This window comes from Bombus huntii, chromosome 2 (genome assembly GCF_024542735.1).
Source record: "Bombus huntii isolate Logan2020A chromosome 2, iyBomHunt1.1, whole genome shotgun sequence".
Lineage (NCBI taxonomy): Eukaryota > Metazoa > Arthropoda > Insecta > Hymenoptera > Apidae > Bombus > Bombus huntii.
This window is the reverse complement of record NC_066239.1, coordinates 7,372,328-7,392,270: the sequence shown is the minus strand read 5'-3', so window position 1 is coordinate 7,392,270 and position 19,943 is coordinate 7,372,328. Positions and strand designations below refer to the sequence as shown.

The 19,943-nt window shown below is 30.1% G+C and overlaps 3 protein-coding genes across 6 annotated transcripts in view; 1 reads left to right on the top strand and 2 right to left on the bottom strand.

The window, feature by feature from the left end:
- Positions 1 to 3,521: 3,521 nt before the first annotated feature.
- Positions 3,522 to 10,714, top strand: LOC126874143 (transport and Golgi organization protein 1). 4 transcript variants are annotated; one of them, XM_050635866.1, is made up of 16 exons: positions 3,522 to 3,913; positions 4,006 to 4,139; positions 4,426 to 6,106; positions 6,202 to 6,278; positions 6,363 to 6,500; positions 6,649 to 6,765; positions 6,831 to 6,908; positions 6,985 to 7,209; positions 7,446 to 7,613; positions 7,681 to 7,903; positions 7,975 to 8,113; positions 8,212 to 8,301; positions 8,381 to 8,477; positions 8,568 to 8,691; positions 9,702 to 9,771; positions 10,163 to 10,714. In XM_050635866.1, the coding sequence occupies exons 1-15, from the start codon at positions 3,754 to 3,756 to the stop codon at positions 9,764 to 9,766; spliced, it is 3,516 nt and encodes a 1,171-aa protein (XP_050491823.1). In that variant the 5' UTR covers positions 3,522 to 3,753; the 3' UTR covers positions 9,767 to 9,771; positions 10,163 to 10,714. The 4 variants fall into 4 exon arrangements, with proteins under 4 accessions (XP_050491823.1, XP_050491813.1, XP_050491808.1 ...); XM_050635856.1 differs by lacking the exon at positions 9,702 to 9,771 and adding an exon at positions 9,060 to 9,569 and having other exon boundaries at positions 3,529 to 3,913; positions 7,708 to 7,903; XM_050635851.1 differs by lacking the exon at positions 9,702 to 9,771 and adding an exon at positions 9,060 to 9,569 and having other exon boundaries at positions 3,533 to 3,913; positions 6,208 to 6,278.
- An 80-nt stretch (positions 10,715 to 10,794) lies between these two features.
- LOC126874293 (syntaxin-5) lies at positions 10,795 to 12,891 on the bottom strand. Its single transcript, XM_050636135.1, has 5 exons — positions 12,599 to 12,891; positions 11,937 to 12,193; positions 11,685 to 11,873; positions 11,485 to 11,606; positions 10,795 to 11,245 (listed from the first exon to the last, which is right to left on the bottom strand). Exons 1-5 carry the CDS (start codon positions 12,795 to 12,797, stop codon positions 11,086 to 11,088), a joined length of 927 nt encoding a protein of 308 aa, XP_050492092.1. The 5' UTR covers positions 12,798 to 12,891; the 3' UTR covers positions 10,795 to 11,085.
- Positions 12,892 to 14,056: 1,165 nt separating this feature from the next.
- The window catches only part of LOC126874310 (icarapin-like), a 54,782-nt gene continuing 48,895 nt past the window's right edge, over positions 14,057 to 19,943 (bottom strand). The window contains exons 3-4 of the mRNA XM_050636190.1: positions 17,094 to 17,209; positions 14,057 to 15,570 (exon numbers count right to left, since the gene is read on the bottom strand). Coding sequence (XP_050492147.1) covers positions 15,271 to 15,570; positions 17,094 to 17,209 — 416 coding nt within the window. The 3' untranslated portion in view covers positions 14,057 to 15,270. The remainder of the gene's footprint in view (positions 15,571 to 17,093; positions 17,210 to 19,943) is intronic.

The following is a 19,943-nucleotide window of genomic DNA, read 5'->3' as shown; positions in this document are numbered from 1 at the left end:
CATTCTTATTGAAAAATTTCGCACGCCAGAAATAATGTCCCAGAAGATTATATGGCATTCTCGCAATAATTCTCATGAATTCTTCGGAGTTTGGGTTCGAAATATTTATCGAGCATAGAGAATAAATTTGAAAGAAAAAAGCACTTTTAATTTTATTAGATTCAATCAGCATTAAGCATATTTGTGTTGAACCGCGGTTGATTTTAATATTAGTGATAATATTATAATATATTATATAATATTAACATAATAATATATTAGAAAATATAACATTAATAATATTAGATAATATTAGTAGTAATATTATTATTACTTGGGAATCGAAATAATCGGAATCTTACTATCTGTAAGAATATGGAGAATATTAATGACAGAATTGCCGAGAATTTAATGTACAAAATTCAAAGGAAATAATATTTATTTAATGCCCGTTATATTATATATCACATCAAAATCTTTTTAACGATTATGATTCTAAGATCGCGTTTATAATATTGACTTAATATTCATCGTAATATTTAAATAAATCTTTGTTTTGTAATATTTAAACAAATTCTGTAGTCTTCTAATTACATGGTCATAAAAATATGAATTCGCATTAAATATCCAATTATATATCCCAATCGCATTAAATATCCAAATATCCGATTATTATAAGAGAAAAAAGGAAACTTGAAATTAGATTTAATTTTCGTCTTCATATTTAACGAAAGATATAATAAAAGATATAACGAAAGATATAAAGATATAAGATTGTTTTAAATTGTTGTTGCTATTCTAGTTATCCATCGACAAATGAGCCGAGTTAATTTTAACACGAGGATTACCTAATGTTTATGCACATGATAGATCGTATACGTTCAATAGAAACGTTCCTTTGGAGCCAGACGCATCGCGAACATTATTCAGTGTGCATAATACAAAGACTATAAAACGAGACTTCTTTTATCATAAATTATATTTGACGTTACATTCTACATAAATATTTAATTACTTACGAACTTTATGAATCGATCACATAAGAAACCTTACGTGTTCTTTCCATGTATTTTGTCTTTTATAGTACCGACAATTTCATTCATTATCTTTACATACTTTAATTTTTACATCTTTTAATAAAGCTATCATTTCACTGGAATTTTGCTACGAAATCAAACAACGTGTTGAAATTAATTTTTGGAACGTAAATTCTATAATTAATAGTAGTATTTGTCATATTTCGTTTTCTAGAATAAAGATTTATAATATAATATAATTTATATTTACACCATAAAATGTAAATATAAACCTACTTACGATTTTATCTCAATAAATCACCGATTTGAAAGTAGATCCTTGTACGTCTCTTGTATTAACAGTTATGTTATGAATGGCATGTTTATTCTTCAATTAAAGATATAAAAACAGGATAAAAAGTCGAAAAAAAAATTGACTTACATGAAGGAACGTCACGATATCTTCTGAAATAGTAACTCCGCCACGACGTGCGAGAACTTTCGGAGGAACTGCAATGTCCAAAGCAAGTTTCGATAATTCCACCATAATGGTAGATGCTTCACTGATTCTCACCCGTTTTCTTTAAATTAAAAATATATGTATCACATGACTGAGTAAAAAGAAAGACATGTGCAATATCAATTCCAGTAAACATTTAAATATTTTTTCAGACAAATTTATTCATTTAGTCAAACATGCAATTTACACGTCCGTCGAACTGTATGATGTTCTCGATCATGGTAAATAAACACGTTCGATAAGATCATAACCTCACTTTCACTTTTAGTTTTAGTTTTGACCATAGAAATTCCATAATTATGAACCATAGATAGTTCAATATGTACACTGTATGTAGCAATTATGAGTGATATCCGATAATATGCTTTTTAAATAAAAATATATTGATTTATTAAATAAAATTCGATTGTAACAACCTGGAAAGTGGTTAAAAACATATCTGTAATATACAAACCATTTGAGATTATCACTATGAATGATAATTAATATTTAAAATATCTCGTGATATATATTTTGAATATCTTTTATATGACAAACATACGGAAAGTATAAAATCGAACAATTGTTTTGAATATTTAACGCGATACATACCAACGATTTTTTAAATTCAAATGTCGATTGTATTTGACGAAAGTGAGTTCCGTGTAACTACGATGAACATGTTCACCACACTTTTGCCGCCGAAATTTTTCAAACTAATTTGCTGATACCAACTTCAAACAAAAACTATGAAATAACATGTCCAAATGAAGCATTCCAGCTTGTTTCGATATTATCCTTTTCACACGTGGGCGTGTTATGTACTTACTGATCTTATGTCGATATTTTGTTTGTCAAGACTTGATCACCTTGGCCTCGATACATATTGTAAATTGTGCTTTACGACGATTAGATCAAAAACGAACTTGATTTATTGTTTTGCTTTAACGAATACAAGTAGTAAATTATATATTAGCTTGCACATTAAGTTTGATGTATTAGCAATAATTAGCATTGATAACGAATATGCACATGGTGAAAGATACTAACCTAGTATAATCTGACCTTGACCCAACAAATTTTCATACAAATATATACTATAACCATAAACGAAACATAGAATAGATCTGAGATGTGGTGCTTTTCCTTACCCGACTTGGTTTTTTTGTTCTAAACTTCTTAACATTTTCATACTACATGCGATATTACCGGCTGGATATAAAGTAAGATTACTACATGATCTAACTTTGGTAATTAAATGGTTACCATTTGATTTAGTACTTGGCGCGTACATGCTTCTTATGCTAGAGTGGAACCGCAGATGAGGTATTTCGTCGATAGTGGAACCAGAGTAAATCCCTTTCTTTTGCAACACTTGATCGCCTGGTGTAGCACTTATAAAGCTCTGGGGGATAACTCTCGTTCCGGGCGTGAACATGAGCGCCTCTAATTTCGTCTCTGCTGCTTAAACAAAGTCAATTATCTTAATAATTATGTATCGTAATAGTTAAATTATTATTATATACTATGATTTCACAATTCTTTGAGATGAATGTTTACAGAAAGAAACAGTTTTAAATAGCTACAACCTATACCTATGAGTTACTATTTCATTGTATTTCTTCTAGTATAATCTGGTATAATATTTATATTTTAAATCAATTTTTTTTCTTCTAATATGTTTAATATTAAAGAGTAGTATTGTTTGAAACTAGTGGTTTGGAGTTAAAAATATTTATGTTTTTTTATACGATTAATGAAATCTGAATCTCATAAAAAGAGAAATTAGATATACTGATAAATATATCATATCCAAAATTGAAATGTCAAATGTAATAAATGCACGTTGAATATTATCTTCGACTTTTTATATTGCGCATGTGCATTTTGAATTTCTGAATTCAATGCGGGTATAGTAATACGTGCGTTAGAAATCTATGATTTTGTTTCAGTTGGCACTATTTGTTCTTAATACATACGTATCTAATAGTATCCACTTATTATTTACATGCTTGTTAAATATAATATTTTCCTAATCCACATATATATGTATATATATATATATATTTAAGATTTGAAAATACAAAAATGTATATGAAAATGGACCCGTACTTTCTGTATTTTGTATAGGTTCAATTACCAATCCTGTGAAGTATAGTCAATGTTCGTCTCGAGCCAATATTAAATATTCCTTTCAACCAACCATCTTATTACAGACTACTTCACGGATAAAATGTGCGTCCAAGGCTGTATCATTATATGTTAGTAGTGATGTGGAACTGCAGTAGTACAAATATGACGGAAAGGAATTTGTTTATTAACGTATTATTTCTAGTTATTGCAATAATATTTAATGCAATACCACAGTGTTCCTCAGTTTTATCAGACAAACGACTGTGTTATGATCCTGACTGTTCCGGTAATTGAAGCCATACTTTATCCTCAATACGTGTCTAATTTAAATTCTTTTTTTTATTTCGTGTAAATTATTTAATGATGTATTTTCTATAGAGCCTGTTTCATTAGCTAGAACGACTATTAGATATACCCCAAACGAGGCGGGATTATTGTCGTGCAACATTAATGAAAAAGTCACAGTTTATAGTAAAGAAGCAGGGAAGAGAAATGACTTGTGGGGTGTAGAGGTAAATTTTATTAATTTCTATTTTTCCATCTAATTTTAGGTTTTCCGGTTTTCATTGTTCGTACTTGTATGTAAAATTATCTGGTATAAAGACAAATGTAGGAATTAAAAAAATTAAAATAGTATAATCTGAAATCTGGCCAAATTAAATACTAAGAACAATATAAAAATCTAAAGATTACATTATTATTATTATGGTTTTTCTGATTGTATAATCTTTTATTTTACTTTTCCTGTGGTAATTATTATATTTATATAAATAATTCGAAAGATTTTATTAATTTTAGATAAATGGCAGACATGGATATATACCAAAAACATTTTTAAAGGAATATAAAATTCTACATAAAAATTTAGAACATGAAGTATCGATTGATCCACTATTTAGTAATGTTTCATCTAATGAGAAACTTCAATCAAAGAAAAATAAAAATAAATCAGTGTTTGACAAGAAAGATATTAAAACTTCAAGTGAACAAATTGATAATTTGGAATTAAAGTCCTTGGAAGAACTGCCACAAAGTGCAAATGGTATAAATCCATCTTATGAGATTATAGATGGAACTACAGTTCACTTAGATATCAATAAGCCTTCTGAACCAACTTTTATAAAAGAAGTTATTCAAACAACAGTAGTGCCAAATGAACAAGATGCAGATGATGAAATCTTAAATAATAATCTAGAGAGCAAGGAGCACACCATTTCTGCTGAAGTTGATTTTAAAGACTTTGTGACAAGTTCGGAAAAAATATTAGATTTACCAGAAATATCTGGTGTACAGAGTTCACCATTGAATATAAGTATAACATCTGATAAAGTAGAATATATAATAGAGAATGTAGAAAATAAGTCAGTCACGAATGTGGAGGGTGATCAATTTTTAGATAAAGTTATTGATATCAATAGTCCACAAACATCTACATCTGATGGTCTTAAAGAGACATTAACTATTGAAGGAGAAGAAGCAGTTGAATTAAATAAAGAAGGTAATGTCAGTCCCAGTGAAGCAGATGTAAATAATAACACTACATCAGATGTACAAAATGTAAGAACTATTGATCAAATTGAGGAAGTAGATATTCAACCTTTACAAAATGTTATGATAGATACAACCAATAAAACACAATTAGATATACAAAATGCAGAAAGTTTTGATCAAATACAGACAAAAGATATCCAATCTTCACAGAATATTACAATAGTCACAACTAGTGATGCTAGATTAGATGCACAAAATGCAGAAAATTCTGATAAAGTTGAAACAGAAAATATCCATACTTCAAGTGTTGAGATGATTGTGGTTAATGAGACTGAATCGAGTATACAAAATACAGAAAATTCTGGTAAAGTTGAAAAAGAAGATGTCAACTCCTCAGCAAACATTGAATTATTTTCACTTAGTAACATTAAATCAGATATACAAAATGCAGAAAATTCTGATCAAATTGAAACTAAAGATATCCAGGCTTCACAAAATGTTACAATAGTTACAACTAGTGACACTAAATCAGATGTACAAAGTGAAGAAAATTCTGATAAAGTTGATATAAAAAGTATCCCATTATTAGAAAACATCATACCTCGTATAAAAGATACCCGATATTTAGGAAGTGTTATGCAAATACAAACAGAGCCAGATGATGCAAAAAAAGAAGAAGAAAGCAAAAATATTGAAGATTTAAATGAACATGATACTAGTGAATATAAACCATTTTCATTTATTGAATCAAATGTAAACAATGAAGTACTAGTAACGTTACCTACTCATAATATTGAAACTAAAGATATTCAGTTTGATTTAGATATTGAAACAGAGGAAGGATCTACATTAGATACTAAATCTAATTCAAATATTGAAGATACTGTTTCTGTAAAAGAAATAACAGATATCCAATATAATACAGATAATGAGGATGCTTTGCATATAATAGAAGAAACATCTGAGAATATTTTCCATGAAGTACAAGGTACAGTATAAAAATTATTTTATTCTTGTGTAAATTATTATGTAATATTATTAGAATTGATATATAATTCTAATTAATGCGCTAATACTTTTTAGCTTCAGTTCCAGATGTTTGTACAGCTGATAATATTGGATGTCCTTTAACAGACAATCAGAATAATTTTCCACATCACGTAAGTCATAATTATCTTAGAAATATTACAATTATAAATTGTAAGTCTTTTGTGTGTTATTTATTATTTAGTTAATTATTATAGGAACAACCTTCTCAGGGCAGTGAAAATGCTCTAATGAGTGGGATACAAATCGAAAGCAATTATTGGTTGGCATTAATGTATCTAAGTGTCACTGCCACTGCAACGCTTATATTTTCTTTAGGGTACTACTGCATTGAGGTATTAAATAAATACTTTTGAAGTATATGCTATATGTAGAAATATTTCACTATCCTAGTATTAATATTAAAAAATTATTTAAAATTGTATGAGCAAAAATGTATATGAATAAGGGAAACATGTAATTTTAATAATTTTATGTTTATAGAATATGAGGAGTGACAGACAACTGATAGTTAGAATCAACAAACTTGAAAAAGATTTACTTATTTCAGAAGCAGAATGTACAATGGTAAACGAAAATTTAAAATCAACGAAGGAAAAGGTACCACAATTATATATTCATATTCTTTTTTTAGTGAATTTATACTATCATAAAACATATTGTAGTTGAGTCGCATGGAAGATGAATCATTCGGTTCTGACGAAATGGTGCTTTCTTTAAGAGCTGATTTAGAAGCCTCACAGGTAATATTTTGTAATATGTGCATTTAAATACGATATAGATATAATAGTAATAATAATAATGTAATATTTCTAATAGAATGCAAAAACAGAACTAGAAGATCAAGTAGCCATGTTGGAAAAAGACCTAGAAAGTGCTACTGAAGCAGGGTTAGAATTAGAAAAAATGTTACGAGAAGTTCTCTCGGCAAATAATGAAGTTAATCCGTTAGCGCAGTCAGTAGAGGATCTACAAACTAGGTTGAATGCTCAACAAGCTGCAAACGAATCTTTAACGAATGCTGTGAATCTTAAAACTCAAGAGGTGTGTATATTTAAATTAAGTGATAGATATTTTTATAAACAGAAGTATGTATTTAATTGCATGTTTTACATATTTAATGCAGTTTGAATTTCATAAACTTGAGGTTCGTAATCATAGACATTCCGTAACGTTGTATATTATCAAGGATACCATTATAATTTATTTGGAATATATACCTTGTATAATATATTTTATTCTATGCATATATGTAATCTTCAATACTAAATATTTTACAGAACGAATCTATATCAGCAGAACTTGTATCTGTTAAGAAGAAATATGAAGAGCTTGAGGTTGAACTAGCCAGGCTTACGGAAAATTTAAAACAAGAAATAAACAGCAAGAATAATATCGAACAAACTTGGAGTGATAAGGTGCAACAATTAGAAATGGAAATCAAGGAAGTAAGTGTTAAACAAATATAAGATCAAAGGTACATGTAAGGTGTTTTATGTATATTTATTTTTGTAGATTTCTACTGAAAAGACAACCTTACAGAAGGAGTTGAAAGCTAAAGAAGTAGAAGCAAACGACCTTGTAGATGTTATTAATCGATTGAATTCTAACAACTTGGATTTGGACAAGTTGTATGATGTATCTCATATTAAAGTTGAAGCAACAGCATTGCTTGAAGAAAGGAACGAATTAAAAATACGATTGGCTGAAATTGAAGGAGCTCATAATTTATTAGAAGGTATATCTTGAAATATTATTTAAAATCACATACTTGGTGGAATATACTATATATAAATTTTTGAATTATAGAACATGTGAAGTTCGTTAAAGAGGAAGTAGCTACTTTAGGCGAACAATGCAAAGTAGCGGAAAAAGAAAAGAAAGATGCAGAAACACGACTTGAGGTGTTGACAAACTTTTTCGAGGAAAAAGAGGCACATCGCCAAAAGTATTACATGTTTATCTAAATTAATTTAAAATTATTCTTTTCTTTAATTAATATTTATATTAAAAATAATATCAATTATTCTTATGCATTATCATTAGGGAAGAAGCTATTTGGTTACAACAGCAAGGTGAGGTTGTATCCACTGTAGAACGAATACAAACGATGCAAAATGAAATACAAAACTATAAGTGAGTGTTTATCCTTTAAACTAAGTCTGAAAATTCCTTCTATGGTTATTATAATATTGAACTTTTAAACTGCATTTAGACAACAAATAGAAGTGTTAAAACGTGAAATATTAGACCAAGAAAGAGAATACAAGAATCAAATTTCTGTTCTTGAAACAAAAGCACATGAGCAATGGGTATGAATGTTTTAATTATTTTGACTTGATTATCTTGTCTTACTATGTTGTGAAATTAGTTGTAATATTTTGATTAAATTTTATATTAAGGTCATAGCTCGTCAAGTTGAACGTCGTTTAGAGGAATCCAAGGTTGAAGCAGGTCAATTGCGTAATCGCCTTACATTAATAGAAAAAAATATTAACGATGTAGATTCCGAAGCGAAATTACATCGTAAGTATAATCAAAAGAAGTTCCTTTTCTATTTTATGTTTACCAATTTCGTTTCAATGTTGTAATTGCTTTAAGTAGTAAATATTATTTTAATTTTGAGAAGCAATAGTATTTTAAAATGTATACTTGATAGATTATTGTTGCTAATCTAATGCGATAAATTGGTATAAATTTTCTACTTAGCATTAGTAGAAGTTATAGACATAGACATTTGTTGCCTTAATTATTGAATACATTTAATCACCGAAATATATGAAGCTATAATGAGACTTACCATAAGTACTTTGGCCCATTTACCATTGCTGATATGGTACTACAGAGTGCTCTAATGTAGAAAATTGTATTTTTTTAACATAATTTTCAAACAGGACTAGAAGCAAACGGCGAGACGACAACGTCGCCTCCATTATTCATAGGAGCAGAATCATCCAGTTCCCCTATAATGTTTTCTGGTTCTTCGAGTGTTCCACCACCACCACCACCTTCCTATTTACATTCATTGTTTCCTCCGTACTTACCACCTCCGTTACCAAATACATCCGGAGTACCACCATACGAAGTTAGTCAACGACCACCACCACTTGGTGGTCGGTTATCTTCACCTCCACCTATGCCTCTGCATCCACCTGCTCCTAATAGGTACGACAACGCAGGTTCTCCACCACCAATGTCTCCACACTTACTTCCACCTTTTAATCATAGATCCCCCCCACCTCCTCCGTTTGCTAGTGACATTCATCCACCTCCTCCACCTCCTCCTGGTTCAATATTACCACCACCTCTTGGAACGCCGCATTCGTGGGGGGAAGAATCACTGCCGCCTCCACGCAGTTCTGGTTTTCATCCAGCACAACGAGAACGAGTTCGAAATCACAAAGGTTTGTGTATAAGATGACAAGCAACCGCAAGAACCCGGCACCCTCATTAATGGTCGATTTCACTTTCATTGAAATGAGTTTTTCTATTTTTTCTCATTATTTTTTTCTCTTCTTTTTTGTTGTGCATGCAAGGACGCAAGCGATTCTCTAAAGTGAGACAATTTTGGAGTACTATGGAGGGAAATAATTGCAAATAAATGCAGTATGTCAAACTGAACGAGATTGATTTTGTTTTGCTCCGCCAATACAAAATACGCGTCAAATATCGAAATAAGTGTAAAAATTAAATCACAAATTTCTTTCCTTTCATTATTATATGTGTTAAATGGATTCTTTACATAGTAGTTTCATTATTTTCTTAATGACATTGTATTATGATATTATTGTTGAAATATAATTTACTTTGTTGGACATGGATTTGTGATTTGATTTTGATATCTTAATAATTACACTTACTTTCAAGTAGCAATATCTTTTTCTTCCTATATTTTTATTCATGACTTGTACTTCTCATATTCTTCTTTCTATATCAACAATTAGAACGAATTAGTAGCAGATATAACATGTTATTTACAGTTTATTATTGTTTTCAGGTTCCTTACATTCTTCGGGAGAATCACTAGATAAATCACATCATAACAGCAAAGTTTGAGTCTTTTATTTTGTTATAAAATATCTTCGTATACGCGTTAAACTTGTCATTATATTGTGAGACATTTAAATATAAAAATATTTCAATAAACAAATAACAGTGATGCAGGATATATTAACGCTAATAGACCAACCAGCATTTACTACTTTGTGAAATAGTAAATCGTGCATTTTGATATGATATTTGTCAAATGTAATAAACACATTAGTTTGCTATGAGAAATACATCTATTAGCCATCACTGTTATATCAAAAAGGGGAAAGAAGCAAATTGTATATATATATTTAATTATTCTTTAGGGATGTATTGAAGTATAGAACGAATTGTAAAAATGTTTCTTTATATAGTTATGTATAAATCTTTGTTCAATTCTAAAAAATTTACTATCTTCATAAATTTCTCAACCAGGAAATAAATTGTAATATGAATTTAGATTAAATAGAATTGTTATATAAGGTTTTAAAAAATTGAAATAAATTGTAATTTATTATTACGTTACATCTTATAATTTTTATGATTTCCATTTACTATTTGTGTATATACATATGTATATTTCTCAGAAAATGCCAAGCATTGAAAATTATACATTTATTATCCACAGTTTCCTTTTTACATTTTATGAACAACAATGTAGCCGTTTGTCTACATTGTTGGATCATTCAATAATTAATACTTACAGTATTCACAATTCAACAAAGAGGTCGAGGAATGCAATGATTATACTATAACTCTATAGCTAATGAGTCGTAATTTTATAAAAATTCGGCTTGTTCTTCGATCATCTTATATCACATGTAATGGATATGGATGGTCAAATACACAGTTGCATAAAGAAATATGCACAATAATAATGTAACAATTATTTTATGCCAAAAATACTACAAAAAATATAAAGAAAAATATAAGAACCGCGAAGATCTTTATCATTAACCACCTGTTATTAGTTACGGATTGGAAATATCTTAAAATTTCTGCATGTGCAGCTTCTACATTTAATTCTGTATCTTCTATATTGCTATCTATCCTGAAAGTTTATTCAAAATTTACAATAACTAATAAATAATTGTAAATACAAAGAATTTATTAACATATTCCATATCCAAAAAGAAGTAATAGTTACAATAAGATTGAAAATTCAAATACAACAGATATTGGAAAAGGAGTGCAACATTTGTGCTGGACTCTTAGCACTTAATTTGTTAACTATTAATAGAATAGGATATGAAACATATTAACACGTACATATATCTAAAATATTGTTACCTTTCTACCATTTCTTCTTGTTCTTTAACCATGTGTGCTAATTGTTGGAAAATTCCTCCAAGTTCAACTATAGTTGATTCTATGTTTTGCATTGTTTCTGCTCTTGATTGAAGGTAAGCATCCTTATAATCAAACATTGATTAATTTTTTTCAGACATATTAGTTTCTTATCATTTTGTCATATATATTATGTAGCTTACAGTGTCATCTTGTATCGCACGTTGCATTACTAGTTGTCCCATTGCTGGTTCCAGGTCGATAGCCACAGAAGGAGAATTTTCTTCTTGTAACAACAATGAACCTTGTTTTCCAGTTACACTTGGAGGTAACATGGTGGATACAGTTCCTTGAGTAAATTGTTGTCTTCTACTTTGTTCTTCTCTCATATTCTGTATATATTAACAGAATTATTACTTAATTCTACATTTCTTTGTTTTCCATCTCTTACATACCTCTGATCTCACTTCAAGTACACTTTTAAAATGATTTGACATGTTTGCTAGTTTTGATTGTAAGGCCATAACAATTGAAGATGAATGTGAAGCCATGTGATGACTTTGAGATGCACCATATTTTTCCCGTTGCTTTTTACTAAGTTCTTGTAGTTTTCCTATTTGATGATTCAAACTTTTTAGATCTGTTTTTATCATGTTTGTTAATTCTTCAATTTCCATTTGTCTGTCATTGAATATAGACTTCCTTTTTGCCACTGAAACAATTGATTTAATAAGTGTTACTTCCATCAACATGTCTATACTTAACTATATGCTCCATATACTTAAATTTGATATATATAGAATGTTATTTACATGTATATAACACACATCGTTATCTTTTTATCAAAGACTAAGATTTAGCTCAAGGAATAAAAATATAGAGGAATTCAATGCAAAAGATGTTCGTGAAACAAGTGTAAAAACATTATTTCAATCAAATAATCAATTGATATAATTAATTAATAAAGATCAAACTTCATCTACATTATAAAAATGTATGTAGTATGTTAACTATATGGTACAGTTCCTTACCTTACATCTTTATGTCACAGTATATTATAAATATCTTATATTAAATTTAACAAGAATCTAGCATTAGATAGGCTTTGTAGTCTTACCTAGAGCAAGTTTTTCTAACTTAGCATATGTGCTCGCTATATTTTTTCCAATGCTTTTAGCGTTCATCATGAAATTCGAGTAACTGTGTAATTGGCGTGCCCGACGAGGATTTTGCAGAACCGATGTCCGAGCCACGGTTCTGACTTCCATCGTTCGAACAGCTTTAACAAATTCATTAGTCCTGTCGCGCGACGACATTGTCGCGGCTGCAATATCCGTTTACTTTCCTTCGTTTTCGACACGTCCACATGACAGTGCAGCGACGCTCTAGGAGTGTAGCATTTGGTCTAAAGAGTTGGCAGCACGATTGTAGCACCATCTGTAGAGGGATAGAGAAGCTAGTTAAAAGAGAATGGCTGAACTAACAATGCGTATCGCAACCATTTTTGTACGTTATTTATTATGTATTAAATAAAATAGTTTTATACGCTACACGGCTTAACGTGAATTCCCCTAATCGTTTCCTATGGGGATTATTCTTCTTTTATTCTTGACAACGTCAGATGTCAAGGTGCGCATTTGATAAAATGGGATACTAGGATAAATGTCATTAATTTTGACGTTAGAGATGAGATTTAAACCTAAATTCTATTAACTTTAAGCATCATAGAAATATTCTTTGAATTGCTCTTAGTATTTGTCAAATTAAAAATTATTGAATATTTTTTAAGTGTGATGCTGTACTATTTTATATTATTATTATCTTCATGCTTAGTAATACGTTTTAGTTAGCTTATTATTGTTTACGCAATGAAATTTGTTGAAAGCAATAAGAATACGAAGCAACTATGAATTAATAAATATAGGTGTATTAACGAGATAGATGGTTAATTTAAAATTTTAAGCGCGTTTGTTTAAACCATGTTGTTTGATTTAGTTATCCCATCAATTTCAAATTTTTACACCATATTCGTTATCGAACTATTTAATACGTATGATTTTTTAAATAATTTAATTAGTTCAATTTTTACAAAATTACGAAAATTTCTTTTTTAAGGAAGAGAAAACTGCAATTTTTATTCCTATCTTCAAAATAATTTAAATTATATAGTTTATTATAGAAAATATATCTTTATTTGAGTTAATATGATTTGAAAATTTTCAAGGAAGGAAAGTAAGTATTCATTATTTATTTCGAACTGCATATTTTTACTATGTATTTATTTGTTATATATTATTATTTATTTGCATTTATTCATTCTAATGATGATATTTTATTTATTATTGTGTGATAAATAAGAAGAAACCCTTCCTACCAATTTAGTATTGCAGTTACGTATAGATAATCTTCAAAATGATAATGGGATAACAATTTTGATGCGAGGCTTTTTTACTTCATTTTTTACATATCTTTTTATATCAATTTTTATTTCACGTGTGGTATCAAAACGAATGATTTATCGCAGTATATAAGTCTGCTAAAATTTCATAGGGCAATTGAAATAAAGATACTAGTCTTATGCCAACAATATTTATTTTTTATGCTAACATTTACTTTCATTAAAAAATTATCTTCGCGCGAAATAACTCGTTACATTTTAAACTGTACCATTTCTGATCTCATAAAAAATAGTTCTCATTTATCTTGATCCCTCTCCAGTCAGAGACTGAATAAGAAAACAGCTATTCTGTATTTTTAAATCGCTCGGTATACTTACGCGTAAATATATTTAAATATTCTTTCAAGGATTTATTAGCATAAAATACGGTTGATCATTACAAACAAATACACGTATAAAATTTCTGTTACATGCATGTATTCTTACTAAGAGGAGATTTTCCTGACATCAAGGATAAGGAAGAGAATCCAGAAGAAACATTCCAGAAGGGTATTGTTGACTCGTATCTTTTCATTTAAGCAAAAATTCGAAGAAAAGATGTTTTCGTTCTCTTTCAAAATGTCTTACCGTGGAATATTATGGATGGTGTACAACCTGCAATATAGTCTCACTAATGCTGCTATTTCATAGGACTGCTATACGTAACTATAGTATAGTTTAGTTTATGCGTTCATCTTCGATAAAGCATATCTCTAAACGTTATAACAATCGGCTTTGTTACAGGTGACTCTCTTACATATATAATGTACATAGCTATAGAAGAACATATAACATATATGTATATCATCTATATAACTCTACGATAGTCAACATTTTATTGCATCGCGATGGTTTACAATTTCTCGTACACGAATGTCGTCGTTGAATCCGAAAGATTGTCGCGGACGGAAATCTTACGTTCTTTTACTATTTATGTTATCACTGCTATTTTACTGATTAAGTTATATACGTATAGTGTACCTAAGTACATAGCTATACTGTGTAAAAATATAATTACGGCAATATACAAACACCATCTAAAAGTTTGAGATCACGCATCATTTCGGTTACTTACCATAAAATTATACTTCAAATTTAATTTAAGAAAATTATTTTCTTGCATAAATTTTTGATTATACACTGCATTCAGGAAGACGTTATATAAATATATGTTTTAAACATTGCGAAAAATAATCTCAAATCATTCAATGATGGTATATGTATACATAAGATATATAATACGATATATAAACCAATTATTAAATTTTTGTAAAAATTAATAAAAAATAATGGAACGATCTTTCGGATTCAATAAATCCGACGCTATTCTTTTAGATTGTTTCTTGATTGTCTCAAGCGGTTAGAGTGTCCACTTGATTCTTCGGTATTTCGTTGTCGAATTCTTCCACGGTTTCCACGCTTCGTGAGGGTGTGGTGCGGTCTACTTTGCTGGTGTCGGTACCAGTGGTCCCTCCGGTACCCGTAACTGTAGGAAGGGTGGTTACTTCGGCATCAGCCTCGCTTTCGGTCTGCAAGAGAGTTTCGTTCTGAGGCCTCACGTCAATAACACGGACGCGGATCAGCGTGCTGTATTCGTCGTCACCATCGGTGTAGGTTGTTTCGTTGATGGTCAACACGTGTCCGTTGATGATCTACAAGCAAATGATAGTGTCTTGTATTTTACAATAAACTTAATTTCAATTTAATTTTAAACACTTATATAGATATACAAAATTAGAGATTTGCAATGAAATGTAATACGTATATCTACGTTAACAATGCAATGATACGTTTTACTTTTCTTCAGGGGATGATCAAAGTTTCCTCTATTAGTTCATTATGTATTAAATGAATTTCCGCAAAATTAAAAAAGATCATTTTATAAATTACTAATCATTATTTGACGAAGGTGTTTTTGCTGAAAAATAAATTTAAAATACAAATGAACGTTCCTCGAATTGTTACACAATTATTTTCTTCTATCGTATGATTATCCTTTTTAAGCAAATTAAGAAAATTTTTAAGAAAGCTACGTCTAAAATATTAACATTCAATATTCTATGAACACTCGTCTATGTATCAAACTTTCAACTTTTTTAGAATCTGTATCGACAATTTTCACAGCACGAAGCCACTTTAATTTTAAATGTTTACACTTCCCGCGAATGCGTCGCAATAAAAATTAAAGGCTGCGCATCGATCTAAGTGGCACGGCGGTTATTTCATCCCAGGAAATGTAGCAACCTGATCAGCATTGATGTGCAGATTACGTTGCGCAATTTATTACGTAACTTGGAACAATGTATTGCGCGTATTCAGACAAATCGTACACGTTATATGCAAGTACATAAGCCGTACTCTTACGTAGCGTTATTAATTATATTTGAGTAATGCTAAAGTTGAATACTCTTGTTTCATTATTTCATCTTTCACAAGAGACATGATGCGGGATTACTGTGCTGTTCTAACGTATTTATTTTAAATTGAATGTTATAGAAGAGGATCGTTTCGTGGAAATATTTAAAGGCAATTACGGGATCGTCTTAAGTTTCTGCAATGATATTACTCTTGATATTTCGATTAGTGTTCCATTAACTCTTTCGTCTCTGCTGTTGGATCATTAAACACGGCTAATAACAAAGTATCTTATGAGAGCAGTTAACAATTTTTAAAACTTACATCTTATAACAAACGTAATTAAACTTGTCTTTTATCTTGGTAAAATATCCAATATATATAAAGTTTTAACCGAGTATTGTATTTGTATTCGAATAGAAAGAACACAAGTTACCATTTCCTAAATGAATAATTAATTTTCTAAATAAATCAGAAACGAATCGTTGAAAAGCGGAGAATGAAATTACTATTAATTGTAGTTTCTCATTCGATGATATTTACTATTTCACCTTGGATTTTACGGACAGTTTATATAACGTACGTTATCTCATCAACATGCAACAAAAATCACTATAATATACTTGTCGTTATCGTTCTCGTCGATAGACACAAAGACGGTACATTTGATGCTAATGAGGAATGTATATTTTCACTGTACAAAGACTATGATATACAAAAGTAGCAAAGGGTTCTAACCAAAGGAACTTTGTCAGCCGCGTGAATCGATTAGCTGAAAGAGGAAAATCGGAAATGAGCGTAATATTTACGCGTGACTGACCTTGGTTGTGGAGGTGGTGTTCGCTCCTTCAGGAATCTTGCTCCAATTCACAACCCCATCTCCGGGAATGCGTGACAAGATGCCAGCCATTTGATCTCTTATCCTCTTCATGTGGGCTAAAAACATATTTGAAATTGATTATTAAACTGACAGGGAGTAAATAAATCATCCATCAAAAAAAAAAAAATATATATATATATGTATATATAAATATATATACTTGCAATAGTATTTGAATTCTACTATTACAGGAATTAATTGTAAATTAATGACGAGAAGGTGCACTTGCTTATGAAGTCAGTAGGTTATGGATTTTTAAATTATCTACTACGTAAGAGAATTTGTTAGTAGTATATCATGGTACAATATGCAATTTGTCGACGCGATTATTAATTCTAAATATCACTGCTTCGATTGATGACATTTCGAAGAAAGTTTATCTAACCAAGTCGTAATTCAGAGATTAACCTTCTAGCTGTATATGGCATCGTTTGCGACCAGTAATTTAAAGTTATTTCTCATTCTATCAGTATCTTTGTTTAGGTTTTGCTTTGCTTAAAAAAAGATAAGGCAACATGTAGGTAGCAATAAAAACTATTGGATGATATTCTAGAAACTTGGGAGAATATTCGGAACTTTTTGGGAATTTTTTAATACACAGAAGTCTGAAGAAGACTGCATGGACTTGAACGACTCAGTATGTACGTAAAGCAGTAAAGTAGTAAAGGTAATGTTGCAGATAAAGGGTTAAACGACTTGATAAAGAGCATCTCAAACGACAAAACTACTCTATGAGATTTAGCAATTACGATTGTCAACTTTATTCTTGTATTATTAGCGTATCAGCGTTTATTAATGTTACTGTAATATTTTATTACACACAACTGTAGTATATTTATATAGCTGTAAAATATTTCCTATACACGCAGAGAATAATCCTTGTAACGTTCAGGTGAAAACGAAAAAGATTTAATAAGAGATTCTACATTAGTACAGTATAGTGGATATAAATTTTTGTTCCATAGAGTATACTTCCTTGGGAAATAGTTTGAAAAGTTTTATGATCTGAATCGAGTTTATGATAGGTACGTGAGTTTTCAATAGTTCAGAGGCTAAGAAGTTCGATTTGATATCTTATAGCAGTATTTTTTGCTCTAGATGTTTCTAGAATAAAAGTTTCTAATTGTATTTGAAATTTGAAGAGATAGTTGCTTATTACTTGTGATTATTAGACTGTGAATTTTTATGCATTTACGGGGAAATTTAAAGGTGCACAAATGAACAGAATGGAAAAATGTCGAAAATATTTAAAACAGAGTACTCGTTGTAACGTTTAATAGATAAAACAAATTTCTGCTAAGGTTCGATAAACAGTGTAAACGATATAAATTAGAATTATAAATAATATTCGAGTGCAGTATTCACGATATTTGGCGTTTATTAAATTAGATATTTTTGACACGTAGGTTTCTACGCAGTCATTTAAAAGATATCGATACCAAAATTGGGACATAAGCATTTCGCAACCTTGCATCGACATGTTTCTCTTCCAGATCAATAAGCACACGCTGAACTTGACCCGGTTATATCAGGAATATAAAACCAAGAATAAATTTATCAAACCGTTTCCCGCTGCCGGAATATTTCAACCTCTGTGTCGGATCTTTATTTTAACGAATAAACGATGCTTAACGAATAAACAAGAAAAGAGAGACAAGCATAGAAAACGAATATAAAACACGAATATAGAACACGAATATGAAACAATTGACAACAAATAGAAGATCTAGAAGAAACTGAATATTTAGTTCGTATCATTGTTTTTGGAGAAATCTGGAATTGGTAATAAAATGATTTGTTTCGTCATCTGGTAATATCATTGTACTTACACATTCGAATTCTGATATTTATCTTTACAGATAGTCACAAGTAAAAGTTGGTTCTTACAGTACTCGAACAATAATATTTGTAGTTTTAATGAATTCGAAAAAAACAAATGTGTGCATAAAATAATAGAAATACACAGAAACTTCTTTCATTCTCGATTATTTGGCGGGGTTACTTTCCGTGAAATTAACAAAAGAAATACGCGACTGTTTATGCAGAAATGCAATATCCGCCAACGTTAACAATGCATATAAACATCTCGTTTCGATTGTTCGAATCACGAGAGTGATTTAGAAAGCATCGTAATCGAACTTGCATTATTCACACAAATCCTGTTAGAGTGTCTAACTAAACGAGTTGATAAAACCTCACGGCTAGTCGTGCATGACGTTGGCTTAAGAACGTCGAGCATTATTCAGGAAGGTACATGTTCACGCGCATTAAGACTAGGTTACCAATCGGTAGATAGATGAGAAAATAGAAACTATAATTATTTCTATAGACTCTCATAAACCATCGTCGATGAAAATTGCTCGCCTAACCGCTTTATCAGTCGAGGAGAATGACATGGTAAAACGTCGCGAATTACACGATTTTTCCATGTCAGACCTAAGGATGTTCAGATCGAGCGATATTGTCACTCTAAATGGTTATGTGGATGTCGGTTTGTTTGGTGAAGTTATAATTTATATGTGTAGTTTATGATTTATTCATGCATATGGATGTATGTATAGGACAGAGAATTGGAGCATTGTATGGATTATTACAGTATCTAATATAGAAGATGATAGATCGATCATTATAGTAGTGTCGAAGATTATAGATTAGCTATTGTAGCAGAACGACTCTGCAACCATGGAGACAGGTAGTATTCTGTTAAACGTACAATTTCTAGCAAATTGACGTAAGCTTTCATAGCTTGATAAATAGGAAATATATCAATGACTTTTTAAAGAAAGTAAT

Excerpts from the sequence above, each read along its gene's own strand:
- LOC126874143 (XM_050635850.1), top strand. The coding sequence starts at position 3,754 with ATGTTAGTAGTGATGTGGAACTGCAGTAGTACAAATATGACGGAAAGG. Across the intron at positions 3,914-4,005 it reads TTATGATCCTGACTGTTCCG|AGCCTGTTTCATTAGCTAGA; the intron begins GTAATTGAAGCC and ends TATTTTCTATAG. Across the intron at positions 6,501-6,648 it reads TAGGGTACTACTGCATTGAG|AATATGAGGAGTGACAGACA; the intron begins GTATTAAATAAA and ends TTATGTTTATAG.
- LOC126874293 (XM_050636135.1), bottom strand. The coding sequence starts at position 12,797 with ATGTCGTCGCGCGACAGGACTAATGAATTTGTTAAAGCTGTTCGAACG. Across the intron at positions 12,194-12,598 it reads GTTAGAAAAACTTGCTCTAG|TGGCAAAAAGGAAGTCTATA; the intron begins GTAAGACTACAA and ends CAATTGTTTCAG. Across the intron at positions 11,607-11,684 it reads GTGCGATACAAGATGACACT|GATGCTTACCTTCAATCAAG; the intron begins GTAAGCTACATA and ends TTTGATTATAAG.